The sequence below is a fragment of the Manacus vitellinus genome, unplaced genomic scaffold (genome assembly GCF_001715985.3).
Source record: "Manacus vitellinus isolate BGI_N305 unplaced genomic scaffold, ASM171598v3 scaffold_17_pilon, whole genome shotgun sequence".
NCBI lineage: Eukaryota > Metazoa > Chordata > Aves > Passeriformes > Pipridae > Manacus > Manacus vitellinus.
The window spans coordinates 9083598-9095733 of record NW_021939256.1 but is presented as its reverse complement, the minus strand read 5'-3'; the positions used below and the strand labels follow the sequence as shown (position 1 = coordinate 9095733).

At 38.5% G+C, this 12136-nt stretch overlaps 1 protein-coding gene across 1 annotated transcript in view; it reads left to right on the top strand.

Moving 5' to 3' along the window:
* FHOD3 (formin homology 2 domain containing 3) overlaps positions 1 to 12136 on the top strand; it is a 347160-nt gene that overhangs the window by 139772 nt on the left and 195252 nt on the right. The window contains exon 5 of the mRNA XM_029958902.1: positions 9400 to 9505. Within this exon, the coding sequence (XP_029814762.1) occupies positions 9400 to 9505 (106 nt within the window). The remainder of the gene's footprint in view (positions 1 to 9399; positions 9506 to 12136) is intronic.

Here is a 12136-nt window from a genome sequence, read left to right as displayed (position 1 = left end):
ACTGTCAGGCTTGGGGCATCTACAAGCTCCCTGGACAACTTGTTCCAGTGTCTAACTGCCCTCACAGTAAAAAATTTCTTCCTAATATCTAATCTAAATTTCACCTCTTTCAATTTTTACCCATTACTCCTTGTCCTGTCACTACAGTTTCTGATGAAGGGTCCCTTTCTGGCTTCCCTGTAGGCCCCCTTCAGATACTGGGTTGTTATGAGGTGTCTCTGGAGCCTTCTCTTCTCCAGAATGACCAGCCCTCACTTTCTCAGCCTGGCTTTGTAGGGGAGGTGCTCCAGTGCTATGATCAACTTCATGACCCTCCTCTGGACTTGCTCCAACATTTCCATGTCCTTCTGATGTTGGGGGCACCAGAAGTGTAGGCAGCACTCCAGGTGGGGTCTCACAAGAGCAGCATAGAGGGGGAGAATCACCTCTGTTGACCTGCTGGCCACGTTGCTTTTGATGCAGCTCAGGATTTTATTGGCTTTCTGGGCTACCAGTGCACACTGCCGGCTCCTGTTGAGTTTTTCCACCGTCACCCCCAAGTCCTTCTCCGCAGGGCTGCTCTCAATCACTTCTCTGCCCAACCTATAGGGATTACCACGACTTGTGTATAGAACTTTGCATATCACTTTGTTGAACTTCATAAGGTTTGCATGGGCCCACCTCTCAAGCTTGCCAAGGTCCCTCTGCATGGCATCCCTTCCCTCGAGCAACAAAATTGATTCTTGGAGGTGAATTTTCATTATTGTCATCACTAGAAGTCAAACTTTTGCTTAAATATTTTGCCTCACTGAAAGTAAAGAGAGATGGTAATCTCCATGCATGCTGTCATAAAATGTTGCTCCATGTAAATAGAGAAAAGAATAGGAACAAAGGGAACAATGTAAAAATACTGATATTTGTGTGTCATGTTACGGCCATGCTTCTACACAGATGTACATAAATGAGTTGTGAAGGTGTAAAGGCTGGTGGACAGAAGAAAATTAGTGGAGTCAGCAGGGAGGAGCGTAGGGAAAATCTTGGACGGAAGAGGAATGGAAGCTTGGCACAGCTAGTGAGGGCAACAAAGTGGGTGAAGTGCATTTGCAATCAACAGGTTTAGCAAGGGGAAGGAGATTCCATTGAGAAACAAACTGACTACTTGGTCCTTTCAAGCCCTTCAGCACTAAAATGCTTCTGCCTCAGTTATGTCTAGTAGCTGACTGCAGTTTTGGGATATCCCAGTCCAGGACAACCTTGTTCTCAAGTTGTTCTTCTGGGTGTGCTGGTGGGAATGTGACAGAAGGAAGACAGCAACTGAACTTGCCTATCACCTATCTTGGGGTAGGTTCTGAGTTGCCAAGTGTCAGGGAGTGAAAATACTTGTCTTAGAGAAATGGACTGCTGGTGACTGCTTGAGACAACAGACTCTGAGATCTGTTTTTGTTTCATCTTCTAAAAGTAGTGTCCTGACACAAAGTAGAGCTGAGGTTTCATGTTTAGTAGAAGACTTGCTTGTTTAACCAATGGCTCATCTGGTCCATACATGGAATTGTTTTGTAGCTGTGTAAATAATTGACATTGAAATGGCAGAACAGTCTTGAGGGACTCATAGGACTTCAGTTTATGTATGTATGTGTATATATATGTACATGTGTGTATGTTTTTGGAATGATTTCTTCCCAGATTTGTTTGCAATAGATGACTTGGCTTTTAAAATGGACTGAAATAAACAGTGACAATTAAATTAGATAATATCAGGCACTTCTGGATTGGCAATCTAATATTTTAATTGTATCAATAATTTTGGAGTCCAAAGAACAGAACTATAGTTTCAAGTGTGGGAAAGTAACTATAAATTATGTCTTGGCAATCCATGCTCCTTCAATCACTTCCTGACTATGTTTACTCAGTTTTCAAGCCAGAATGAGCTTTTCTAACTGCAAACATTGCAAGCCAATCTTGATCTGTAAAATGCAACCTGTCACTTAGCCAGTAAAAAAGCTGGACTACAGAAATGCTCTGGGATTTCTGTTTCTAATAGAGCACGACATAACTCTTTTATTACTACATCATTGTTGTCTTGTCAATGGGAGTAATTATTTTGCTGGTAGCTTTAGCAGATGTGATGTATACTGAAGGCAGGTAGCAATAGTTAAAAATAATCTTATGGAGGCTTAATTGTGGTATATTTCTAATGTAGGCTCTGTTGTTTCAGAGCTTGGCAGCCGAAAGGGCAGCTGAGAGGAATTGCCTGTTAATTTTCCATTGCTACTGGGATGGTGCATTGTATAAGCATTTGAAATTATATGGGGAAATTATGGTTGTGTATATATATATATATTTGAAATTGTGTGGCTCTTGGGTAATGGAAGTGTGTTCTGGTCATAGCCCTGTGCTACCACATTGCTACTGCTGCCCAGGGCAGTCAGATTAGGAGCAAAGTATGGAGTTGTTTTGGATTTTTTTGTATATGTGAGAGTCTGCCAGAATTGGAGGAATGCTTAGGAAAGAAGATCAGTAGATTTCTATTCTCCATGTGCTATTAAGTATAGGAAGGGCAGAATAAGGACCTACTCATCATCGATGCTGTTGCTAGTAGAAACCCGGATTTTATCATTCTGTCTTTATTCACTTAGTAAAAGAGAAAGATTTTCAAGTGTATTGGGCGGTAGTCCTTTATTTTACTTTTTTTGTGGTGGAGTGCCAGAGGTATTGTCATTTGAGATTTATGCCAGCAAAAGCCTGCAGTCGTGCACAATTTGCTCTTTGACCTGCCTCCTCCTTCCTCCCTTTCCTCACCAGTCAGCTGCTGTCCCTCTGCTGCTAATTTACATCCCTAAATGAATGAAGCTTAATCCCTAAACCTTAATCCTCCTAAAACCAGCTGAACTTTGTGATCCTGTCTTGACTTTGCAGGAGATTAAAAAAAAAAGGGGGGGGTGTGAAAAAAAATGTGCTTTAACTTCTAAAGAGAGTAGCCATCATTTATATTTTCGGGAGAACTTTCTGCAAGTGCACTGGCATTTTATTGATTGATGTATTTTTCCTAGTTACTTTATTTTTTCCACATTGAACATAATCATCTGGGGTTTCTGTTTCAATTCTGCTTCCTTGCTGTGCAGTGTGTACTCCTGGCAGGGGAACCTGAGTAAGAGGGGTTTCCAAAGAGACCTTGCTCAGGCGTATTAATGTGGAGTGGGGACAGTACGCTTTGCCAGCATACTATTTCATAGATTAACATAGGGGAGTGAAAATTTTGCTAGCTCTCCCTCTTAACAAGTAGGGATGTTTACTTCAGGAGCCAAGCAGTGTCTGAATGAGCCATGACCTTTCTGCTTGTAGGACTCTGTATTGGTATGCTGCCAGCATCTTGTCCTGGAAGATTTCAGGCAGCAGAGGAGGATGCTTCTCCACTTTAAGTCTGATAGGGTTTACATTTCTGGTCATATGCATGTTGCACAGTGAATTGGCAATATTCATCTTTCTTTTGCCAAGGTGAATTATCACAATGTTAAAATGTGAATGCGGTAATCTTTGTGAAGTTACCATTTTTGATTTACAGACAAAAACAGAACTGGCTTGATAGTCAGAGTTTAAATTTCTCTTAATAGGGATGTTGTAGAGTGACAGAGCAGAGAGGGAAGCTCTTCCTCAAGCAGAGAGTGACGTACATCAACCACCGGAGCTCAGCGTGAATTCAATCCCTTCTTATAAACCCACAGGCAAAGCTTAGCAAGGAGATTCTCATGGCTATGACTGGTACCTTGTCTGTCTGTGCTGCTCTTACTTCTAGTTTGGATCATAGCAACTCTTGCATTTTGGAAGGTTTGGTTAGTACAGAATGTGATTGCTGGCTCAGTAATGTGTCATGTGGAGAGCACAGGCTGGGGAACCCCATGGTTTTCCTTATTTAAAGAAATGAACATTATAAAATGTACAATGTTTCACTTTGTAACAGAAACAGAAGAGAATTATACAGCATAGAATTAAATATGGGAATGCTCCAGCAATCTGAAACAATGAGATAGCTTATGAAAGGAAAGGGAAACAAAAAAAAACTCATACAAATGAGATTCTTCTTGGTGGAAATCTTATAGACATGCAACTTGTTATGTGCTATGATTCCTTGGAAAGATGTGTTCTGCACAGCTGTTAACCACGTAAGAGAGAAATATGTATACGCATATCCAAGTGTGAATATTCAGTTACTAATCCAGTTTCCCCAAAAATACTTTGAATGGAGCTTTCAGCAGAACTTCTTAGGTTAAAAAAAAAAAAAAATCCTGTTGAGAAACTCTGTTCCAAAAACTCAATTCTTATTAGGAAACAAAGGAACTTTCTTAAAATAATCATGCTTTGGGTAAAAGCTTTCAAACATATGGCCCACAGAAATAGCAGGCTTCAGAAAGATTTATCTTTAACAGTATATAAACAATTTATCTTTGCACGTGGAAGCCGCACGTTAGATAAAATGTGTTCTTACAAAGTGCCATTCCTTGGAAAAAAGTCTTCAGTCTCTGTCTTCAGGTAAGACCCTGTAGAACTGCATTAGAGAATATATTGAATGGTACAGAGATAAGAGAATGGGTAGGAAAGAAGACATTCCCTCCACACACTACTTCTGCTAGTGGCACATGAGCACAGTGTACACTGTTTGTAGGGTCCTTTTAGTAGGTAGGCTGAGGTATGGAGGTGAAATTATGATTTGCGCGTTTTGTCAACCACTTAAGCAGGCTTTAAACTCACCAGATTGAGTATATTTGATGCTTCATTACACATTGCACAAAAATAGACGTTTATTGCACAGACATATATTATCTTGTTTTTTCTTCCTCCAAGATGCCTAAAGAAAGGAAGAGATGTTCTATTTCAAGTCTATGAATAAATGAGTAAAATATAGTTTCTGATGAAGACAATGGTATGTTTTCATAAAGACTTTAAGTAGTCAGTCTTCGTGTCACTGCACAATCTTTATGGTTGCAGGAGCTTAGCAGGAAGCTTTGAGAGCTTTGCCTGTGTTTTGCTGCTTTTCTCATCAACGCCTTAATGTCTACTGATTAAGGGATCATAAATCTTTGCAATATTAGCAAAGGAGTCCATTTCCATAGCAAATGACAACATTTCTCTGCCTCCTTCTAGCTGTTATCACACACATGTGGCAGATACTTGTATGTATCATTGTCACACACGTGCCATATATTCTGCACAATGAATGCTCTCTTCCTGGAAACCTGAACCTCTTACCACTGCTAGAGAGTACCCTTTACTCTTAAGGTCACCTAACTTGGCAAGTCAGTGAGTTAATGGGTCTGAAAAGATTATCCTAGACCAAAATTGATGTAAACATTCTCCTTTCAGTGTGGAACGTATGGGCTTGAATGCCTTTCATCTTTCGCTGCACATTCCAGATGTTTGCTTCTTTCCTCTCATCATATATACATGGTGGTATAGATAATGTACTGAGTTCAGATTTATGCCTAGAGCCTGATGTGTTTGTACTCTGCTTCATTACACCTTCTTTTTCCCTTTTATTTGGGAAAAGGAGAAGTACCTTAAACGCCTTCTTTTAATTCAGGTTTGATTTGTTTATTCCATGCTCTCCCAAAGCAGTCTGGTTAGAGTTCCTCATCCCCCTTCATTTCCTCTGCTGTCCCTCTGCAACGTATCTCCTTTCAGTCAAGGGTGACTCCATGACTTGGTTGCTTTGAAAAAGTTCAAGGCAGCAGATCTCAAAATTTGCTTTGGAAAGGTCCTTCTTAAAAAAAAAAAATAAATAAATATCACCAACATAAAAACAGATTTTTAGCTTGGTTATTTTGACAATCAAATGCTAATTTCTAATTTTTCCCCAGGTGATGCACTAATATGCATTCACTAATCTTCACTATTTAAGATTATGGGGAACATCCTAAAGGTATAATGGGTATTTCAGTTTTTATCTTTCACTGAATGTCAACAGCCCTTAATGGATAATGCTGTTAAAAATTTTATTTTGTTTTTTGGGTTCAACCTGAAGGACTCTGAAGCTTCACTATTGTTATCTTCTCTGGTATATGGACATTTTTTTTTTTTTATCATACGAATGCCATTTATTTTTCCCAAAGAGGCACGGTAGGTCTACTGATAAGTGTCAGAATCCAAATACCACAGTTATTCTTCCTTTTTCCTGTTTTTCCAGTCTTTTTTATTTCACTGGGTCAATCCAGAATAGATTATTTTTTTCCTCAACTCAAGGAGAATGCAAACACACTTGATGCAAAATCACAACAAATGCTTGAGTATCAACAAAAGGTATTTAAAGAACAAGGAAATATTTTTGAGCTCAGATAACGCCATCTGGAAAAATTGTTATTATTTCACTCAACAATTTTACTGTTATATATATTGTTTCTCTTTAATTAGACAACTGGGTTGTCTAAGTATACACCTATTTGTCATCTGATTTTTAGAAAAGCTATTTTGGAGGGCATTTCCCCACAGCTTTCTCGATTCTGCACAAATCTACCAGTTTCTGTTAGTTTTTCTAAATTCTACATACTCCTGTCATTGTTGTCCCTTGCCCTTGCTCCCACTACTGCCAACTCTGAGCAGGGGAAATTTGGCACCTTTTTTTTTTTAGTAGCATGGAATTTTTAATCATTGATCTTGGCATATAGAGTAACTTATTTTCTAGGCATGCAAAGTCTTTGTGAATTACCATGATGCATAGCCTTAGTTTACCTGAACCTTTAATATGTTTTCCATTAAGCTTAGCTGACAGATTCCATGGATATGATTCCTCTCTCGAGTTTTAGGAGAAACAAGATTCAAAATTCTTGAAGAACAAGAAATTATTCAGGTATCTTTTGAGTTTAAAACACCATAACAAAGGGATGTATGGGAGGGAGCAGTTGCCTGGCATCCACAGAGGAGAATCTTTTGGGTTCCCTGGGTATGGTTCTGCCTCCATGCACTGCTGAAGGTCCCTCTCCATGTAAAGTTAGCTGGAATGTTGCTTGCTGTCCAGTGTGATTTGGATCTGTGTGTTGCATGCACACATATTTATTTATGCATTTATTTGCAGCTACTTGATTTTAAATGAAGTACTCCAAGTTTAGGGCGAAGGAACCTGAAATTTATATTTGGTCATCAGAGAGTATTTTATCTTGGGTCCTTTTCTTATCTTTCCAAGACTCCAGTTTTTGTAAAATGTTGTTCTGGAAGTTTACCAGGTGAATTTTGGCCTCTCTTGCTACACTAGTTGAGATAAATTGCTTCAGAATGCAGAATTCAGTCATCTGACTGGTGGCACTTGGGAAGGGCTTTACCAGAGGTCACTGTGTGGGATGGGACAGTCAGAGGTCCATGTGCCCTGACTGACCATGCCCTTTCTAAGCCCCCATCCCACGCATGAGGACATGCTCTTTAGGTTGGCAACTCATCCAAACATACATCAGCCTCAGTGCCAGCCAAAGACTCCCTTCTGTAAAGCTGTCCTGAGCTGCTCAGTGTAAACAAACATCTTAATTCTTCTGTTCTCATCTAGTATGTCAAAGGGAATTCCCTGATGGGCTACAGGAAAGGGGGATCTGTGCATGCACCTTAAAAACACGGTTGGGTGCAGAAATTGGTGTGTAATTAGGTAATCAGTACTGTCTGTATTAACAGGTAGATTGGCAGTGTCCCCTTCTGCTACCCCTCTGTTAATCTCACTGTCTTTTGAGTGTGGCAAATGGATAGAGGAAATTTGTTGTCTTCATAAAATTGTGTGCTTGCATCCGTAGTGTCCTGGTCTGACATAGGACTTTGTAAACTTCTTAGCTCTTGTATCTAGCTACTGAAAAAAAAATAGCACTCTCAAAATGTAAAACATTGAGACTAAGAAATAAATAAAAAGAAAATAGGTCAAGTGTTCACAGTGGTCAATTTTATCTTATGTATTTTGGGCTTTTAAGATATACTCTTGCCAAGATGTGGAGGATGCTTGTATGTTTCCTCTTTGTATGATTTTCAAAGGATAAATCACCTTTATCGTGTGATAAATTTGTGTATCTATGCATGACTGTATAATATTTTTAAATTGTTTTAATGAATTTGACCTGCGGAAATATTAAATGGGTTTTTTTCTCATAATTTCTAAATTTCTCAGAAATTGCTAGATCACATTGCAGTTTTAAATATCCCATTTGGTTAGGCTATAAAAATTACATAAATTATCTGGTGAAAGAAGGAAATTTGTAAGAAATAAACTGTCAGACTGAAATAAACTTGCAGTAAGTGAATTGTCACACGAAAAGGGCCTTGATTATTTTATTTCCCTTTGCAGTTTTCTAAGTGTGAAATTCTTTGCAGTGAATTCAGAAATCACTCTCAACAAATCTACTGTATGGATCTTGACTTCTCAAGGCTGCATTACTGGAAAGCTGAAATTTATATCTGTCACACTGCTGTGTATGAAAACATAAATTAAGGATACTTAAGGGACTCAGCAACTGTATTTGTCTGCTGAGTAGTTCTCCATTAATATCTTAAATTGGTTTTGCACCTAGTTTGCGTGACTAATTCATTAACTCCTGTTTAATCCAGTTTTTAGTAGCTTCTTGTTTGTCTACATGAGCCTTCTGTAAGAGGAGAAGGCAAGCTTTAGATACGATGCTCTGTAGTCCCTTGGCACAGCAGTTATGTGTGTAGGGCCCAGGAAACCCCTTGTCTCCCTGATGTCACATACACCTGTGATACGGGGTCATTCTGCTGCACTGAGTAAAGGACTGATGATTACAAAACAGAGAGTCACATCAGCAAGTTGAGTGAGTCACTTGCTTCAAGAGAAGTGAAGCAAGTCACTTCTCTTACATTTGCTGTGTTTTCCATCACAGTGTGGGAATATTATCTGCTAGTGTTCTTATCTTCAATGCTATACTTTCCCATTCTAAATATAATGTATTAATATAATGAATTAATATTATGTTAAGATAATGAATATAATATTACATTGCAGTAAAACCAGTTTTAAACTTTTACTGTACACACTTAAAATACTGAAACTGGAATTATGCTAAGGCATTGAGATGGCGTTCTCTTGTTGAACCTGACCATTTAGGGCTTTAAGGATGTTTGTTTATGTGATACGATGAAATTATAGTATCTCAGAGAATGTTTTCAAGCCTTCAATGAAAATATAAAAAGTCATATTTTACAGATTTTAATTTTCTGTAGTTGACTGAAAGATAAAATCTTGTATTTTCATGCTTTGTGCTGATGTGTTTTATTCTGATTTTAAAACTCAGAAGTCTTCTGTATAACAACTTCCGTATCAACTTGCTTACATCATGGGAAACATAAAGTCAATGTTGCAAGCATGTATTTGGTTTTACATTATGATATATCCTGTTTGTTTGTTTTTCAAAATTCTAATGCAGCTTTTCCTTTCTCCTGTGACAGGATGACAAGGACTTGGTTCATGAGTTTGTTGTTGCTGAAGGTCTGACTTGCTTAATCAAAGTGGGAGCAGAGGCCGACCAGAATTATCAGAACTACATCCTGAGAGGTAAAGGAAATGTATCCAAAAGTTGTTTTTATTGCTTGGAAGGTCTCACAGGTCTGTGGCAACTTGAGGTGTTAAGTGTCTTCGAACGTGCTTCTCGGTCTGGTTCAGATTCCTGCATGTTATACGCAAGAAAATTAAGGGAAGCTTAATACTCACTGCTGAGCAGAACGAATTGGAATATTTGCAATACTGATAGTCTCCCCATTGCCCACCTTTTCTTGGAGATTATACTGCAACTCTGTAATTCTAAGAAAGAAAAGGCACTCTAAAACCTTTACAAAGAAGCTGCTGTGAGCAGACTGTACTCAGCAATGGAGCCATTTTGTGACCAGTGTTTCTCTCCTGTTTTTGCAGCAATGGGTGGCTGTTGACCTCCCAAGTGCAAGGGTTTTCTTCGTACTGCTTAGACTGTTCAAAAGTGCCATGGAAATACAGAGGGGCAGCAGCCAGTCTGCACCATCACCCTGCTGGGAGATGTATTTTTGTATCCCTTCTGTCTGTTGTGCTGCAACAGAATGCAGCATCATCAGTACATATGGATATCATGCAGTATCTATGGAGTAAACAGTGAGAAAGTCATACTTAATGGGACAGTTGGCTGGAAACAATTTTTAGATATCTGATATTTTGGAGTTAAACAGGTAATAAAAGGTTTATGTTCTGATCTTTGCACTTAAAAGATAACTGGCAAAGGCAAGGTTTGGAGAGTGATGTGGAAAAGGATTAGAAAACTGATTTACTCTATTGTGGCCCAAATAGATGTGTGTGTTTTTCATCTAACCAGGAAACTCAGACTGTAAACTTGAACTGTTTCTTCAGTTTTTTGAGGGGGAGAACAGTCATACCAAAGGATTTTTGCTGCCACATGATCTCAGAGTAAATAGCGAGTGCTAATGAATACATAGTTGTGGTGAATTGTTCATTTGAATTTTCTTAGACTAACATACATAGCTGTATTTAAAAATGTCACTTTGATATATCTAACTGTTAAAATTCAAACTGCAAATTCAGGAGAAAAAAAAAGAAAACAAGTGAAAAATAAATAAAAGGATTTTGTAAGAAGCAGAAATGCATGCTAAGTTATAGAAAACAAGGATTCAAGCAGTTAAGTATGGCTTCATGAGAAGATTTTGAAGATAAGACTGTGCACATACCAGCTTTTGGAGGTATAAAAGAAACAAACCAGTACCACAGAAGTTCTATGTCAGTAGTTCTGCACTCATAGAAATGTACTTGAATAGTAGACAAGGACACAGCAACATGTGTCCTAAAATGTTTCTGGGAGAAAACTGGCCATCAATGATCTCAAAAAATTCAGACTGGAAATAAAGTAAAAGTCTGTATTGGACAGTCTGACCTTCAGACTAGGGACCTTTCCCTTCCCTTTCCCCTCCCCTCCCTTGCCCCCTCTTCTCTCCCCTCCACATATCCTAATGCATCCAGAATTCAGGGAGACAGAATGATCTCTTTCTTGTTATGCTTCTCAAGAGCTTGGTATCCATGATCTAAAGTTAGAAATTTTCCACTGAATTCAATGAATGATAAAGCAGAGTCTTATTGCCAATGTCCACAGCATCATACTAATGAAACTGCAAACTCATCTTGTTACATTGTTATTAACAAGTGATTACAGCTTGTTCAAAATAAATATAAAAGCAAGCAAACAAAACAACAACAAAAACTATGTAGAAGTATGCCATAAAGCTAAACACATTGTTTTAGGAAGATGCTTTTAGAGATTGGTACCTTCTCAAATCAGGTCTTTTTTTCCCTATTTTGCTACTGTGGGAAGCTGAAGTTTCTCTCTGGGTAGTGTATCCTGGCATCTTTTACAATAATATGATTTTTCTGTGTGATGTGGGTTTTATTTCTAAATTGATCTTGATTGCCTTTCAGGAAGTTCAAAGCTTGTTACAACTCCAAGATTCTGTCAGCTGGTTTGCAGTTCCAGGAGCCAGCATGTACTTTCTGAATACGTTTGCATGTGCAATGAGATAAAGAAAGATTTGGAAGTACAGTATAACCAGACAATCTTATCCAAATACATTGAGGAGGGTGCTGAAAAGAAACATTAAATACATCGTGTAAGAGGGTTTCTGGTATATTGTTTTTGGAAGATCATAGTGATTGATTAGGATTTTTTTTAATGACAGTTGTGTGTATTTATTGCAATGCTGCATTTTACTCAACCTGAAGTAGTGAGCGAATAGGTGAATAAATTTTACTGAAGGTACATGGCAGTTGGCACTGAGGTTGTCCCATAAGCTTTAAACTCAATGTTAAGCAGTAGAGATCTGAGAAGTAAAAAATAGTTGTTGTCTAGATTTTTTGTACCTTGCTGCTGTGGTGTTCTTGTTCTGCAGATCCTTTCGGAGTGGAATATATTCTTCTTATTTTCACTGCATTTAACCTAAATCATAAATGGGTTGGATTTCTCCCTAGTTCCATATTTCTCCAGCACCTTTGGTGTAATTCACTGTTTTCCTGTTGCAATCCTAACCCAGCTTGCAGGGCTTGTGACAAAAAGTGGCAGCCTTAGATATGGCATTGCCTCCTCTGCTTCCAGAGCTCACTCACATGCGACTGCCTTTCATCTTAACTGAGCAATTTCCCAGTGTTTCACATGAACTT